Source organism: Mytilus californianus, unplaced genomic scaffold (assembly GCF_021869535.1).
Source record: "Mytilus californianus isolate M0D057914Y unplaced genomic scaffold, xbMytCali1.0.p SCAF_17, whole genome shotgun sequence".
In the NCBI taxonomy this organism is placed as follows: domain Eukaryota; kingdom Metazoa; phylum Mollusca; class Bivalvia; order Mytilida; family Mytilidae; genus Mytilus; species Mytilus californianus.
In genome coordinates this window covers 2,849,122-2,867,811 of record NW_026262659.1, presented here as the reverse complement: position 1 = coordinate 2,867,811, position 18,690 = coordinate 2,849,122, and the positions used below count along the sequence as shown (strand labels likewise).

Below are 18,690 nucleotides of genomic sequence, written 5' to 3'. Positions count from 1 at the left end.
AAGGTGAAGTCGAATTCAACTCGAAACTCAGTGCTAACTCGAAATTTAATTCTTGAATTCTAACTCGAAATCAAAGACTCACTCGAAATTTTAATTTAAACTCTAGCTCGATGGATGGCCATACTCATCCGAGGCACGTAAAACTTGGAAATCTGTTTTAAAAATAGAACTTGTTTTTCCCAAATGATCACGTGGTTTTAACTCATCAAGTAATATGATAACGACATCAAAGAATGACAGAACCACACCCATTACTGGAACGAACACACCATGTAGTGTAAAATTGTAACATTTTGAAACAATATTATTGAATGTTAAAGCCATACAAAAAATTGGCCTTTCATCATTACGAAATAAGAAAACCACATCATGCAATTAAACAACTACATTACGTTAAGCCATATAAACATCATCGAATGATAAAATCACAATGCATAATGAAACAACCACATTAAATTATGGTGAAACCACGTCGAGTAATGATAAGACCATATTATGTAATGACAAAACTATATCAAGGCAATACGAAACCATATCCTGTGATATCGAAATATCATAAAGTAATGACTAATTCATATTGAGTTGTATCAAAATATCATTATGTAATGCCAAAACCTTATTATGTTTAGAGAAAATATCGTCAAGCTATGATGTACAAATACAACATAATATCAGAGTACCACATAAGGCAGCTGTGGCGTTCCATAGCCTACATCTGTGTCTAGAGCTTCCGGTGTGACACTGATATATAATTAATTGTCAAAATGCGCATGATGCTGTAAAATCGATATCGTTAATATTATTACATGTATATTGATTAAATAAAAAAACTGTCCGAACAAATATGAAAAAGTATCAAATTTCGAAAAGCACATAAATCAATGCACTTATCATATACATATTGTGTTCGGTCACTCCCCCTGAATACCGAACGACGTCATTCATCATAGATAGCTATATGTTACACTTCTGTACATGTAAACAATGCAATTTCCCATGGGAACTACCTTTGCGGTTAAAGCTGAGCCACTTTTACTATGGAGTTTCGTAAAAATGTATATCCTAGAACGGAAAGTCAATATGCACTACTTTTTTTTACAAAGGTCAATACATAGGGCTGTGCGGCATTTTTTCAACAGTTATATGCCCCAAACTTGTAAGAGTTAAAACATGTACTAAAATTCTGTACTACTCCTACCTTTAGTTTGTGTTTTCTTCAGAATTCATTTTCAACGCTACAATCTGTTTTATACTGGTAACATTCCCAGCTTATTTCTCTATGAGATGAAAAATAGAGATCATATCTGGGAACCAGTACGTAAACAAAACAAAATATCTATGAATATTAGTTATCTTTCCAAAAGAGGCGTGCCTTGTGAAACATCTGTATTTACAAAGTGCAACCTATACTAACATGTATTCAAAAAGAAAACTCTTGAAAAACACTTTTTCTCACAACAATACTTATTTATCAGAATTATAGCCTTAAAGATATAACTGCATATACTATAACTTTTCTTTTACAGTACATTTTATACCCAAACCCCTGTTTTATTTTTTAAAGATTTCAGAAACAAGACTTTAATTACTGTCAGTTTACCCAATGTGCATGTTTGCTGAGATGAAATAGCTAGAACCTATTTGAAACTATTGTGATTACAAATTGAACGCATTTCAGAATACTATAAATGTAACGTTTGGTAATTAATCATTCCAACATTCAAGATTATATAAAGTATTCAATCCTGTCTCTGTCTCCAGTCCACATCTTACTGTGTGCCTATTTGTCAATAAAAGTTCACAATTTCTGCCTCAAATGGTCAGTTCAGAAATGTTGTCACAACAATATCATCTCTACCATATTTCTTACATAATTTAGCTTATATATGAACTAGAATGTTCAAACAAAGCCATATTTGCAAAAGTTGTATTTATGAAGATACCAGTCGGATGTATGAATTCCTAAAGGTTTTATAAAACTAACTGCTAACATCTGTTTTTTGTATAACTTCCAAGTACAGTTATTCTTTAATATACAAATGTCCTTCAAACTGATAAAATCATAGCATTTGCAGGTTAAATTATCTGTTTTATGACCCAAGGGGTAGGCATTTTTCTCTGTTTTTTTGCCACTGGGGCCTCAAATTTGCTAAATTATTCTGCTGTTTCTGTGAATATTGAATATTTAGTACACATTTATGATAGAACACACCATTGTTAGTTTTATAAAGGTATTTTTGTATGTGTAGCTTGTATTTCATCTGCCGCGGTCACAAAAACAAATTCAGGTGTTACGGCTAACTGGTGGGTTATCGACAGGACAAAACACCCAACAACAATATTCAGCAAGGATCTATGAGTTTCAATGGATGCGAAGAGTAAATATAAGCACTTCTTAACATTTTGAATTACAAATATGCATATATTATGACTTTATTTTGCATTCAGGGCTTTAAATAAACTATGCATACTATAAACTGTGAATTTATACCGAGTCATCATATTTAAGGCCCTGGATTTTCTCAAAGAGGGAAAAAAGATACCAGAGGGACAGTCAAACTCATAGATCGAAAAAAAAACTGACAACGCCATGGCCAAAAATAAAAAGACAATCAGACAAACAATAGTACAGATGACACAACATAGAAAACTAAGGACTAAGCAACACGAACCCCACCAAAAACTGGGGGTGATCTCAGGTGCTCTGGAAACGTAAGCAGATCCTGCTCCACATGTGTCTCAATCTTCATGAAATATTTATAAAACTTTATATTTGAGTTAATGTTATTAAAATCTATGAGATAAACCAGATTTGGTGAAATTCTATATGTTCTCTGTTTTCACCCAATATAGGTGTAACTTCTGTAAATATAGACAATGCAATTTCCAATAGGAACTCCTTTTGTGGTTAAAGCTGTGCAACTTTGACATGTACTATGAAGTTTGGTAAAAAAATATATCCTAGAACGGAAAGTTGATATGCACTATCTCTTTATTCAAAGGTCAAAACATAGGGCTGTGCGGCATTTTTTCAACATTCATATTCCCAAAACTTCTAAGAGTTTAAACTTATACTAAAATGCTGTACTACTCCTACCTTTTGTTTGTGTTTTCTTCAGATTTCATTTTCAACGCTACAATCTGTTTTTATACTGGTAACATTCCCAAGTTATTTCTCTATGAGATGAAACATTTAGTCATATCTGGGAACCAGTACGTAAACAAAACAAAAAATCAATAAATATTATATATCTTCCCAAAAGAGTCGTGGCTTGTGAAACAGCTGTATTTACAAAGTGCAACCAATAAATTCAGTCTGTAAAAAGTTCATTTTTAGAACAAATCTTTTTCTAGAATAAATAAACAACTGTTCAGAGAATAATTGAGATCTTTCTACCCAAATTTATTTAAAATAATAAAGCTGATTTCACATTTATTCTGAAAATACTTTTTTCATAAATTGAGGGAAATATATCATACGTGAACCTTAGGATATAGCGAGCAACTTTGTTATATAAGTTTGACGTAAACGATTATGGTTGCGAAGAAGTAGTATGCACAAGAAAAAACAGTGTTGGCGGAGATAACTCTTACAATGTAAAACGGTTACACAGTAGTATCAAAAGCGTATAAACTGTTCGATATCTTATACCGAAAATGTAAGCCACAACAATACCGCGATAGAAAAAAAATTTGGCGGAAGACAAAAAATAAAAACAAATTGTTCAGAGAACAATGAGAGGTCTTTCCACATAACATTTCTGAACAATTAATAAAAAGTTACTTCGGTTTACTATTAGTAACTATTGGCGTCCAATAACAGATTTCTTCATACTTTTTCATAATTTTTGTCTCAAATGAGGGAAATAATTTGCGACTTCCGGTTTAGAAAATGCCACTTTGCGTCGCATTTGATAACTTACATGGAACTGCCAAAATTATATGGTTTACATGTAATTTCATTTGAGATAAGGGAGATAACCAGTTAACCGAAGGTCACATCCGTTTACATAACATAGGTTACTTAACACTGGTTTTAAAAACATGGGGTCCAGATATTTATGGTGGACCAACGAAAACAAATCAGGACTTCTGTCAGTTACAGTTCATTAGTTACGTTTTTATATCGTTTAAGCCAAAGACAAAAGGTAAAATAACTCGCATATAGAGTCTCACTGTCGATCCGGTTAAAATTGAACAAAGCGTTCTGAAGTTTTAACGAGCAATTTTGAATATAAATTTTTCGATTTCTTTTACGGTTGCAAAGGAGATGCGCACATAAAACCATCTTTGTTGAGATAACTCTTATAAAGAAAAAAAAGGCAATATGTCATATTTGTGGACTTTGAAAAGTTTAAAAGTGTTAAGAAATATTAAAACATAATTACATATTCACACTATTACCTCTTTTTTGATTTTTTTTTGTTTTTTTTTATGTTTCAGGCGAAAAATATGTAGTAACCGGTCGCCGTCGAAATGTTGACTGTTCGTCAGAACGATATCAACCTTTCCCATTATGGTCAAATGTGAGCGGAGTTTGCCTGTATCAAAAGACGATATGTAAAGGAGAGGGTCAAGTTCTATATAATAACGGTACCCTCATTTCAGATAGAGCTTGCCGTTGCGATTATACCAAAGGATATAAATTTATAAAACAGCCGAAACAAAATTGTTTTTGTATACCATCAGCTGAAGATTGTTCCTGTTACTTAAATAAATGCGCTGTTGGCTTTACTTTATCGCCAGGTATGTATACTGGTGATGTTAACCTTTACAGTTCAGTTCCTAGATGAGGCGATATAAAAAAAAAAGCAATTCATAAAAATAACCTATACTTAGGAAAATACATCATTCATATACTAATATTGCTTTGATGTTGTTACATATAAAACACATGTATAGTGACATAAATTTCAACATCGAAAATCTGTTCACTGTTTACGAGGAGTTTAGTTATCAGCAAGACCTGATTGTAAATTATTATGTATTAGTTGAGATATGATCTAAATTTAATTGCACTGTTCTTTGTTTTGTTTTCAATTGTATTAAAGTCATTGGCATCTAACTAAAAACAAATTCGTTCGATATCAAAGCAAAATATTAACGATAGAGTTGTGATTCTCGGTTTACAAGGAATAGCTTATTTCGACTTGCATAATTGATGTGTTGCCTTTAAAAAAAAATATCTTAATGATTTTAGTGTTCGAAATGATCATTTGCATTTGGAACCCAATATATTTTACTTTCCTTTATATAGAGTTTTTTTTTACTCATCTCCTTTTCTCTCAGCCACGTTGCAATTATTTATTCATAAATATAACTGTAAAGTTAACGTACAAGTGTAATCTTCAAAATCGGAAAGGTTGCTATTTTTCTTTCAATTCTATTTGAAATGATATTGCATCATCTATCAATCTACATATGAGTTCTGTCCACCGTTTAGGTATCTCCTAAATATACATACGTAACGCACATTTCCTTAAAACAACTTAAAAGTTTCCGGGGAAAAAAACTATCTTCTTTTAAATATGTTTCATCGATGTTTTAGATTATGAATGTGTCTATGAAGAACACGATAATGATTCAAAATGTCCTGCATTACCTGCATCACAGAATAAACGGTAAATCCATTTACTTTGATGATCATCTATTTATATCTTTCCACATTGTTATAATGTTTTCTGCTTTATTTTGGTCATTTGAATTATAACTCATGGTTAAAAGATAGCAACAACATTGAGCAAAACAAAACCCTGAAATACGAAAAATCGAATATTTAACATCAGCACTACATACGACAAGCTAACGACTATGGAACTTGTTATCAAATGAATAGAATAATCAAAGTAGGTGTTTGGAGAAATTTAATAGGTGGTGCTCATTTGATAGCATACGGCTTGTTACCTCTGACAAGTTAAAATGTTATACGCAACACTATATGATGTCATAAACTTCGACATGAGGCGTTATATATGACCACTAACACATTTAAAAACGGTGTTTTACTACAGTTTTAACATTCTTTAAGTAGTCAACTGAACCAAAATCCGATAGACGTTACAAGATGTCTTCACTGCGTCGATTAGATATCTGATCTTGTTTGTGTCCATATCAATTCATTATAACGAAAACTGTCAAGGATATATGTAAACAAGCTATTCTATACTGATTTATCCTTTAAATGTTGACAAAAAAAAGAATGTTGATATTTGCTCCCGAAATATCAAAAGGAAAAAACACATTCATTATTTTGGTTCAAGGTATAGGTTGCATTTCTGTAAATATCAACAATGCAATTTCCCATAGGAACTCCTTTCATGGCTAAAACTGTACCACTTTTACTATGAAGTTTTGAAAAAAATTATATCCTAGAATGGAAAGTTCATATGCACTAATTTTTTTTTCAAAGGTCAAACTATAGGGTTGTGCGGCATATTTTCAACGTTTATATGCCCCGAACTTCTAAGAGTTTAAACTTACATTAAAATTCTATACTTCCCCTACCTTGACTTAAGGATTTCCACAGATTTCAATTTTATGGCTATGAATATGTATATTTACTGGTAACATTCCCAAGTTATGTCTCTACGAGATGAAACATAGAGATCATATCCGGACACCAGTACGTAAACAAAATTAATTATCTATGAATATTATATTTCCCCCCAAAAAAGGCGTAGTTTGCGAAACAGCTGTATTTACAAAGTGCAACCTATACTAACATTTATTCCATTAGAAAACTCTCTAAAAACACTTTTTCTCACAACAATACTTATTTATCAGAATTATAGCCTTAAGGAAATCATTGCATATACAGTACATTTTATACCCCCCCCCCCCCCCCCCGTATCAATTTTTTAAAGAACTTGAAAAAAAGACTTTAATTTTTGCCAGCTTACCCTATGTTCATGTTTTCTAACATGAAATGTCTAGAACCTGTTTGAAACTATTTTGATAACAAATTGAAAGCATTTTAGAACACTATAAATGTAATGTTTAGCAGCTAATCATTCCAACATTCAAGATTATATAAATTATCCAATCCTGCCTCTGTCTCCAGTTCACATCTTACTGTATGTCTATTTGTCAATGAAAGTTCACAATTGCTGCCTCAAATGGTTAGTTTAAAAATCTTGTCACAACAGTATCATCTCTTACCATATATTCAACATTATTTAGCTAATATATGAACTAGAAATGTTTAAACAAAGCCATATTTGCAAAAGTTGTATTTATGAAGTTACCAGTCTGATGTATGAATTCATTAAAAGCTTTATAAAAATGACTGCTAACATCTGATTTTTGCATAACTTCCAAGCACAGTTATTGGTTTCTATACAAAAGACCCTTAAAATAATAAAGTCATAGCATTTACAAATTAAATTATATGTTTTAACCAAAGTGGTAGGCATTTTTCTCTGTTTTTTGTCTCTGGGGCCTCAAATTTCCTAGATTATTCTGCTGTTTTTTATAATATGGAATATTTAGTGCATATTAAGGATAAAACACACTATTGTAAGTTTTATTGAGGTATTTTTGTATTTCTAGCTTGTATTTTTTTATGCCGCGGTCACAACAAAGCACATTTAGGTGTTACGGCTTGCTTGTTAGTTATGGACCGAAAAAATACATCCCACCAATAATATTCAGGAAGGATCTTTGAGTTTCAATGACTGCGAAGAGTAAATATAAGCACTTCTAAACAATTTGAATTACTAATATGCATATATTATGAATTTATTTTGCATTCAGGGCTTTAAGTAAACTATGCTTACTGTAAACTGTGAATTTATGCTGCCTCATCATAGTTCAGGCCAAGGATTTTCTCAATCTTTATGAACTATTAATGAAACTTTATATTTGAGTTAATTTCATTAAAATCCCTGAGATAAACCAGATTTGGTTAAATTCTGTATGTTCTCTTTTTTCACCCAATATAGGTTGCATTTCTGTAAATATCAACAAGGCAATTTCCCATAGGAACTCCTTCCATGGCTAAAACTGTACCACTTTTACTATGAAGTTTTGAAAAAAAAATATATATCCTAGAATGGAAAGTTCATATGCACTACTATTTTTTTCAAAGGTCAAAATATAGGGCTGTGCGGCATATTTTCAACGTTTATATGCCCCGAACTTCTATGAGTTTAAACTTACATTAAAATTCTACACTACCCCTACCTTGACTTAAGGATTTCCACAGATTTAAATTTTATGGGTATGAATATGTATATTTACTGGTAACATTCCCAAGTTATGTCTCTACGAGATGAAACATAGAGATCATATCCGGGAACAAGTACGTAAACAAAATTAATTATCTATGAATATTATATATCTCCGCAAAAGAGGTGAAGTTTGAGAAACAGTTGTATTTACAAAGTGCAACTTATAGTTGTTTATTACACTTATCACTGGGATTGAACTAACATGAGCAGCACGAACGGTGCCACGTGGTCGAAGTTTGAATAACTCTTGGGCAACTGTTGCCTCTCTTTTAATTTCAAAGTTTTGAAGGAAGCCTCCGAATTCCAACTTTTCCAGAAAAATAACAATTATTAAACAGTCTTACCTGTTTAGATTAACTTCACAATGTGACAGTTGTTATCCATTCGTTAGATGTGTTTGGGCTCTTGCTTTTGCCATTTGAATAGGGACTTTCCTTTTTGAATTTTCCTCGGAGTTCAGTATTTTTGTGATTTTACTTTTTTTTCACATAATACTGTTAAGTCAACAGTGAACGGGAAAGCTTTTTCACTCTCCTTTTCCTGTGACATTACCTGAAAAACTCAAAACCATATATATGTGGTAACTTGATTCCAGCCTAAGTGTTGTCTACAATTTATTGTGGATTCATTTATATTCGTGGGTACCAATTTTCGTGGATTGAGTAAAACTTACGTTTTCGTGGATATTTGATTTCGTGGGTTTGACACATTCTGCATACAGGGCTATAGAAAATTTGTAATTCGTTGAACATTTAAATTCGTGGTTCACCTTTACCCACGAAATCCACAAAAATTGGTATCCCACGAATAATAATGAATCCACAGTATGGAACACACGGGACGAGAATATTACAGAAAAAATCAAGAACACCTTTACCGCTTTCGAAGACCTACAAAATTCAAAAGTTTGATAGACCAACATTTAGATTACCTAAATCACAATCTAAAATTATAAAATTCCAACCACATGAAACCGTCCAGAAACACCACGGACAATCAAACAAGCAACTTGACAAATCCCGTGAAGATCGCGAACTATTTTGGATAAACAGACTTTAAACAGCTTATCCTCTCGGTCTCAATGACAAAATATTGGGACAGGGGAACATATCTAAAACTTTTATCGATGTCATTAATATTGTCGATAAACGACTAAGAAATAATAGGTCTCATTGAAAACGCAAAACAAAAACGTAATCAACGTATTAAACCTCGTATAAATTAAACACTTGCTGATCTGTTATCTATAATAAAATAATGGTAGACATCAAATATTACGCAAACTGGGTCATATACCAATAAGTAACTTATATGCTATTTTTCAGGAGTGTGATAAAATTTCATTTTTTAGCCCGTTGTATGAATACACCCGTATTATTACAGCCTTTTGTCATCACAGGCTGTTTTCTAGTATCGATAAACCTGAAAATCATAAACGGCATTTTCTTAAATTGAAATATATAAATAGAGGTATTGATTTTATTAACTTATCTAGTATATTCAATGACTCTACTATCCATGGCCAAATACCTCCATATTTTGATAATACAGAACCACCTATTATTTCGTATTATTATAAAAAAAAAACACAGAAGTTTGATTTTTAATTATACGACAGTTACATCAGACGTCAATATAGAAAATAATACTCCTTCCACTTGAGACTGAAATATCTAGTGTTAGATATGTTCCCTATGGTCATGTCATTACATGTGACCTCAACATCGTCGAAGACCGTGAGGTCAAAGCTTTTCTTAACAAAGGACCTAAGTATCATCCTCCATCTATAATAGATTGGAAACAGTGTCGTTAGGGTATTAAAGACGCTCTGTCTGCCTACTGTAAAAATTGGTGTAAACGTGAAAAATCTGAAAAAAATCTCTAGACAGTTATTTGAATAAAATTATAAATACTGTTGATATTCGTATATGTCACTTTGAAAACAATTCTGAAATTAATAATAGGGTCCATGATATACCATTTTTTGAATAACAAATAAACTCCAAGTACTCGCAAACCGGTTTGTGTTCGTACGGACAGACTAAGCAGCCAATTATGTAGTGGTGGTGTGAGGCATATACTACACGGAATTTCTCCAAAACGAAATTATCAATTCGTCTACATTCAGGTCAGTACGCTCCAAAGAGAGTCAAATTGTAAACAAGCATATCACTGCCACTACCAAGCTTAAAGCCTCTTCCTAACATTTGAAAGTCCCGACTATGTACTGGTTACCCAAATTACACAAACAACCATTTAAATTCCGTTTCATTTCCGCATCTAGTAAGTGTTCTACTACTATAACTACCTCCCTTACTACTTTTACTACTATGAAGCTTATGAAAATAATGGTATTAATTATTTTTGGAGTGTTAAAAATTATTTAAAGGTTTTAGATTAAATACGTGCTTTTGATGGTCCTTTTAATTCTGTTGACAGTTATGATTTTTCTACTCTCTACACTACACTCCTCACAATCTTATCAAGAAAAAAGTTTTTATATTTAATTAAATGGTCTTTTGAAAAATCTCATTACAAATTTTTTTGCTGTAACTCGTTTAAAGCCTTTTTCTGTAACAAGAAGGAAGGTATGCTAGATACACTTACTGAAAATGTTAAGATATGATTGAAGCTTTAAATGTTTTCCTGGACAACATATATGGACGTTTCGGCAATAAAGTGTATCAACAGGTAGCAGGTATTCCTTTGGGAACTAACTGCGCCCTTTTAATAGCAGATTTATTCAAGTATTGCTATGAATCTCAGTTTATGACCAAACTCAGTAATGACACGTCATTATTACATTTGGTTGATACATTCAGCAATACCTGCCGTTGTCTTGATGATACTTTTTATCGTTAAATAATCCAGAGTTCTCTAAATATACTACCGAAATTTACCCAAAGTAACTTGCTTTAAATAAATCTAACATAAACAGCAGTAGTTGTCCTTTTCTACATTTAGACATTTCAATTTCTAAAGGGAAACTCCATACTAAAATTTACGACAAAAGAGACGATTTTTCATTGCCTATTGTTAATTTTCCTTTTTTTAGACGGCGATGTTCCTTTGGCTCCATCATACGGTGTTTATATATCCCAACTCGTTCGTTATGCCTGTGTGTGTAGTGATGTCATAGATCAATTCACCACTGGTAAATGATTAAGTCAGGGATTTAGTTACCATAAATTACTTAAAACTTTTACTAAATTCTTTTAAAGATACAAATATTTGATCAGTAAATTTGGATGTACCAAAACTTATTAAAACGGTCCTTCACATCCTATATTTACGGTATAATTGTACTAAAAGCGCAGAAATCACTATGAGATCCGTGTAAACTCATCGAACCTTTAAACAAGCGTATTAGTAAAGAATATCTTACCAATGTTGTAATTAGATTTTGAATATAGTTTACATTGGCACAAATATCGATTTTGTCATGAGCAAAATAAAAAATAACTAAATTTGTATTCTTTTCAGATATTTTTGTAACCGCCTTATGGGCATTATGTTTTTCGATCTGTGGTCCGTTCGTTTGTTCGTCTGTGCTTCCGTTCGTTCGTACGTTCGTCCGTTCGTCCGTTCGTTTGTTCGTTCGTCCGTCTGGCCCGCTTCAGGTTAAAGTTTTTGGTCAAGGTAGTTTTTGATAAAGTCCAATCAACATAAAACTTAGTACACATGTTTCCTATGATATGATCTTTCTAAATTTATTGCCAAATTAGAGTTTTTACCCTTATTTCACGGTCCAATGAACATTGAAAATGATAGTGCGAGTGGGGCATCTGTTTACTATGGACACATTCTTATTTTGGGATGTATAAATACACATCATTTTCTATATAGAGATTAATCTATCTGGTCAAATGCGTTTTGTTAAAATATACTTTTTCACTTTTTTTTAGACCCCTCTACCAAGAAATTTGTTTTGCATGCACACGTATAAAAATTGCGGTTTTTATCCAACGCATTCATAGGTTTGAACTTTGTTTTCAATTTAGACTTGTTTATATATTTTCGTTTGAGATTGTATTATATTTGCCTTCGGGTTTATATGATCCGTTCATCCTATTTCGACTCTTCAAAATTCAAGAGTCAATTCCAAATTGAGGTAAATTATATGGCCTTCCAAATACCGTTTCGATTCCTAACATCACTGAAGAGACATTAATTGTTGAAATCCGGATATGGTGTACAAATTTTTGCACCTCATGTTTGCGGTATATCATCTTTTCCGCAAGTTTTTTATTTTCTGTTAGGTACATTGTATTAAACTAATAATTAAGATCCATTTTGTTACATCTGTGATCCGTTTATTTGGCAATCGTCATGGCAGTCAGCAGGGTTTAATAACATCCGTTGTCCGACTTGCTAGTCAAATGCGTTTTGTTAAAATATACTTTTTCACTTTTTTGGTCTTTTGGAAAATGTTGTTTGTGCTGTATTTAGACTTGTTAGACCACAAATCAATGGGATGCATTTTCGTAAACGTGTTTTGCACGTGTTATTTTCACTATGATACATGACTGCTGTTAAGCACAAATACTTAATATTTAATTATGTTTATTATTGTAGCGGAAGTTGGCAGCAAATCAATACAAGAAATAACGGTAATTATTTATTCACCTATTGTATAGTGGGGTGTGTTTGATATGTGTATATGAGTGTATATAAACACAATCTAAAGATTATCAATTTAAGATTATAGCAAAATATTTGAAAAAATTATTTCGATGCTTACAGGTGTAAAGGTAAATTGTTGTCTAAGTATCAATACTATTAGTACAATGTACCCCTATTTTTGACATTTGTACCTATTATGTCTGTTTGTTTTGTTCACGCATCGTTGTCAATATAATAGAATTTGATGCGATTGTTATACAAATGAGAGGTTAAGCTAGCTATAAAACCAGGTTCAATCCACCATTTTCTACATAAGAAAATGCCTGTACCAAGTCAGGAATATGACAGTTGTTATCCATACGTTTGATGTGTTTGAGCTTTTGATTTTTCCATTTGATGAAGGACTTTCCGTTTTGAATTTTCCTCGGAGTTCAGTATCTTTGTGATTTTACTTTTTGATATTTATGTTTCGACATTGCATATAGTCATGCTTTACAAAGACTGATTACACATGTAAGTCCTTTAAATACTTAGTCATTTTAGAACATGTTAATCTATTAGTCGAAATTGGACATTAATTTACCCTCCATCAACTGTGTAAAGACATACATTGAAAATTTGATCTTTTCTCTTTCTATGGTAGAACTGTTTGATAATTTTTTTTTAAAAAATGGCTAGATAGCAAATAGGAGTAATATCCACAAGAGAACAAACGGCGGTGATGTATTGGCTACATATCACCGTACGGCATTCACAAATCAGTAAGATCCATACTATATTATAAAATATCAAAGTCGCCGACAAATTGCCCAAAAGGACCAAGTGAGCTTTTCTCATGACTTGGCGTCCGTCGTCCGTGGTCGTCCGTTAAATTTTACAAAAATCTTCTCCTCTGAAACTGCATAGCCAAATAAAACCAAACTTGGCCAAAATCATCCTTAGGGTAATAACTTTAAAAAATGTATCCGACGACCCCGCCCATCAAACAAGATGGCTGCCATGGCTAAAAATAGAACATGGGGAGTAGAATGCAGTTTGGCTTATATCTCTGAAACTAAAGCATTTAGAGCAAATCTGACATGGGGTAAAAAAGATCTATCTGCCCTGAAATTTTCAGACGCATCAGACAACCCGTTGTTGGGTTGCTGCCCCTGAATTAGTAATTTTAAGGAAATTTTTCAGTTTTTGGTTATTATCTTGAATATTCTAATAGACAGAGTTAAACTGTAATTAGCAAAATTGTTCAGCAAAGTAAGATCTACAAATAAGCCAACATGACCAAAATTTTCAATTGATCCCATAAGGAGTTATTGCCCTTTAAAGTAAATTTTTCACAATTTTTCGTAAATTTTTGTAATCTTTTACAAAAATCTTCTTCTCTGAAACTACTGAGACACATTTAACCAAACTAACAATCATCCTTAGGGTATCTAATTTAAAAATGTGACCGATGACCCCGTCTGCCTATAATGGTTTACTTTTATAAATTGTGACTTGGATGGAGAGTTGTTTCTTTGGCACTCACCCCACATTTTCTTATATCTAATAAAAAGTAAAATTCAATCGGAAAGTCCCTAATCACATGGCAAAATCAAATGACAAAACACATCAAACGTATGGACCACAACTGTTTTTAAAGTACATATGCTTCCGACGTATGAAATTTATTTTTACGGACACGGGGATTTTTTCCACTTTTTGGTGTGATGCTTTTTATTACTCTTTTTATTCTGCAAAGTATTTTTTGGAATCGACATTTTCTTTGCCTATGTCCCTCTTTTAGTCATTGTGTGTTATGTTTGTTACCGCTTGGTCGATTCTCCATATGATGGACATTATGTACCAATGGTTAAAACGAAAGATAGTACCAGACCAATATTCGGTACCTCGCTGTTAATTAAAACATTGTTAATACAAAAAAAGTTAAAAGTAAGGTTTTTCGGTATGACATTTTGCCTGAGTGCTGATTCGCATTACAGGGGATGCATTCATAACTTGATATTCTTACTTCGATGAGTTTTTACTCTGCATTTAAATTTGCCTTCTTTATCTTTTGATTGGATTGTTACTTCAGCAGATTCAATCGCGAGTCTAGTGAGCCAAATGAAAACCTGAAATACTTGAAAAAAAGAGAAAAATTAAAAATTAAACCTTCGTCCAGATCATCTCCATGTGGTATAATTATAAATTCCTTGTACATTAAAACTTTTTTTAACGTTTTTTGTTTTTCCCTGAAATTAGAAAAATTTCTTTTTATATGTATCTCATTTGATAGTTTATAATTCAAAGCCGTGATGTCGGGTTTCTATTGACCAGAAAAATAAGATAATACTTAAATTCATTGTATTATATCGAATATCGTCGTTACCACCCAACATACATAAGCGTGTGCAATCTCCAAAATTGCATACTGAGAAAATAGATAGTATTGATTTATTTCTGGTTTAGATACAATATTTTCCTGTTTTGTCTAGATATTTTTTTCTGTTTTAGGTAAAACCATTCACAAGAGCTACAAGACATCTTATGTAAATACAGTCGTGGCGATAGGCTTTGTTATTTGCCCGCTGTTGCTTTTAGGTAAGATTAACCTTACTCGAAATATAACGTAAACATTACAGATTCAAACGTATAACATAAAGCATAAATATTATAATTCTTACGTATATTATGTCAAATAGAACTAAAAAGTAAAATAACAAAAATAGGGCACTCCAAGGAAAACTCAATATTAAAAGTCCCATATCAAATGGCAAAATCTAAAGCTCAAACGAATTAATCGAAAGGAAAACAATTGTCATATTCCTGACTTGGTACAGACATTTCCTTATGTAGAACATGACCACCAGTGCATTAAACACGGTCCTACAGCCAACTAAACCCCAGTCGCATAGAATTCCATTACGTTGACTACAATATGTTAGCAAAACAAACAGACATAATACATGTAATAGGTAAAACAATAACCGGATGTATAAAATAACGAGGCACGCTAAAAAAGATATTAAACAGTAAATGTTAAACACATCATTCTATTCCTTTCAATCCCAACGAATTGTCCAACGCTCTTATATATTTAGATATTTATTTCTATAATATAATAATGTAGTTACGTCTAATGTACGTTTTAATATCTATGGGTTTTTTTCTATTTACGCACTATAGAGTCATAATATCAAAACAAAGTGCAAAAATATTCTCGTTTGTTTTGACTAATATTTATTTATTCCAGTTATCATAATTCGGGGTAAAGTTTGGGAACCTTATAGTTATACCCTGATACCGGTACTGTTACTTTTTGCTGTGCTTTTAACTAGTTTTGGTGAGTTTGTCAAAGAAATTTCTAATACCACAATGTAACAGCTGTCAATCGTGTTGGCTTAGTATTATCATTGATTATGATGGAAGTAAAGAAAAAAAAAACACCATGCGTTCCAGCTACTTACAATTTCTGATTAAAATCAAACAAATAATCAAAACGACAAACACGAAGACGGGGAATTAAGAAAAAGAACATGTGTACCTTAAAAATAGAAGATGATTTACATTTGTACACATCATATTAGAAAAACAAAAAATGAACTGCAAATTTCAAACGTAACTTTGATAGTGCATCTATCAAAATGAAAGGACACGAGTATATATATATTTTGTTTATACATGTACATAAAGTTATTCTTCAGTAATGCATAGAAATGAAATTTACATCACAATAAACACAACTATAATATATATTATGTCACACGTGTCCATCCTATAAACGTGTCTGATTCAACCATACGTGTCTATTTCGCCAAAACGTTTCCTTAAAATTCCATATTGCCGAATGCGTCCAATTTCACGTCCCTCCCAAACGTGTCCGACAATTGTAATTTGCAAAAATTTGTCCACTTTTAAAAGCCGAAACTTTTCAAATCTTTAAGCGCTCAAATTTCCTTAGTGCATGGTTGCAAATTTAACTTTTACCGTAAACTAACTCTTGACTGTTGATTGGTAAACGTCAAGTGGCAAATATTTTATCAATATATATGGCGAAAATAAACACTGTAATTGATTAGCTTTGCACAGTTAAAATCATAGTGTACTAGTGAATTATGTTGTACTAATATACTTCGTTGATGCTTAACTATTTTAAGGATGATTGAAGATATTGCATGGTCGGCTTCCTGAAGAAGTATTTTCATTTCATTATAACAGTACTGATTTTTCATTAGATCTTCTCAGTCTGTATACTGGTATTCAGTTTTTATATTTGAATATTTTGTGTCCAAACATCACTAAAGAAACCTTATCAAGAGGAATAACTTTGAATGTATCATTAGCATCCCTGATACCAGTCTTATAGTTTATAATTGTTAAAAAAAACTTTTATTACTATAAAAGGTAACGTTCAAATACGTTTCAAATATTGTATATGCGTAACTTCCAAGATAACGTGATTTTAAGTCATTATAAATATGCATAATTTGTTTAACTGTCACCTTACGTTCAATTAATTTTTCAAGAGGTAATAATCAGCAAACAGAAAATAACGAATTAACTGATTGTTGTTTGATTATTTTTATGGATTTTTAGGACAATACATTGATTGTTGGTTGTTTAACGATCAGTTGCAAATATTTCTTGCATGTTATGAACAACAAATATGTAGTTTATATTATAAAAGCCTTTTAATTGCCACTGGAAAAAAAGACATATTGGATATGGACTAAAATTTTGCCTTTCAACATTCCACCTACGGACCCCGTATTACGATTTTTTAGTCACCCTTGGTGTAGGACAATGGATGAAGGTATAGTTTAATGAAAGGTCAATAACCAAATTTATGTTTAAAACAGAAATCAAAATTAATATGTTCCTTCAGACCATAAAAATCTGGACTTTTGTAAAGCTATTTTTCTATTTTAATAACAATAAAACAAAAGGAAGGTTTCTGTTATAATATCGATTAGATTTGTTTTCAAGCACCATACGTGATTAAATATTGGTTGACACGTTTGGGCATCAAAAAGGCTCCATATAGACACGCTTGGGGGATTGGACACGTTTTATGGTTGTTTTTTTTTTTCAAAATGAACACGATCGTGTGTTCTTAAAAAGGACACGTGTTTGCGCCATTGGGCAGTTATACATGTTTTGCATTTCAATGACGTCATATGAGTACGGTTAGCGAGTTGGACACATTTGAGGCGATGGACATTTTTTAAAGTGTTAGACATATATACCAAGGAGCTATTTTCAAAATTAAAAAAGTCAATTAGTGTGTTTTTTGTAATGAAAGTTTTGAACTTTTAATATTGTTTCCCATGCTCACCACATATTATTCTGCTATAGCAATGACTTTAATATATACAATAGAAAATTAGGTATCAAATCATAAAAATCAGAAGGCAAAACAACGTTATTGGTTGATTTTGTTCTAAAAACATTACAACTTAAGGATAAAGTGTATTCTAAAAGTGTGCTTAAAACAACTGAGGTCATCTGTGTGTAATGTAATGTGTCATGTATTGGTATTGCAATTTAACATGACTTGACAAAATTTACAAAAAATTAGAAATGAAACATCGATAATATTACGTAAGAAAATGTAAATTTAAACATGCATTATATTGTTTCGTTTTGCAGTTTTAGTCCTTATATTTGTGAAACATTGTCTGAAAATTGTAGCAATAGGAGCTACCTTGTTAGGGGTTTGTATAATTTTGGGTAAGTTGCATATATTCGTATTCTATTTTCACAACTTTCAAGAAACTTTCTGAGTAGTTATGCATAAAAAGTCTAGGTTAAGAGAATAAGTATAGTTTTCGTTAGATACAGTACACATAAAAAAAAATCC

General features: G+C 31.9%; 1 protein-coding gene across 1 annotated transcript in view; it reads left to right on the top strand.

The window, feature by feature from the left end:
- The window catches only part of LOC127726238 (alpha-latroinsectotoxin-Lt1a-like), a 235,827-nt gene that overhangs the window by 59,113 nt on the left and 158,024 nt on the right, over positions 1-18,690 (top strand). Inside the window, exons 4-9 of the mRNA XM_052233545.1 lie at positions 4,444-4,746; positions 5,549-5,621; positions 12,804-12,838; positions 15,345-15,431; positions 16,084-16,173; positions 18,480-18,560. Coding sequence (XP_052089505.1) covers positions 4,444-4,746; positions 5,549-5,621; positions 12,804-12,838; positions 15,345-15,431; positions 16,084-16,173; positions 18,480-18,560 — 669 coding nt within the window. The remainder of the gene's footprint in view (positions 1-4,443; positions 4,747-5,548; positions 5,622-12,803; positions 12,839-15,344; positions 15,432-16,083; positions 16,174-18,479; positions 18,561-18,690) is intronic.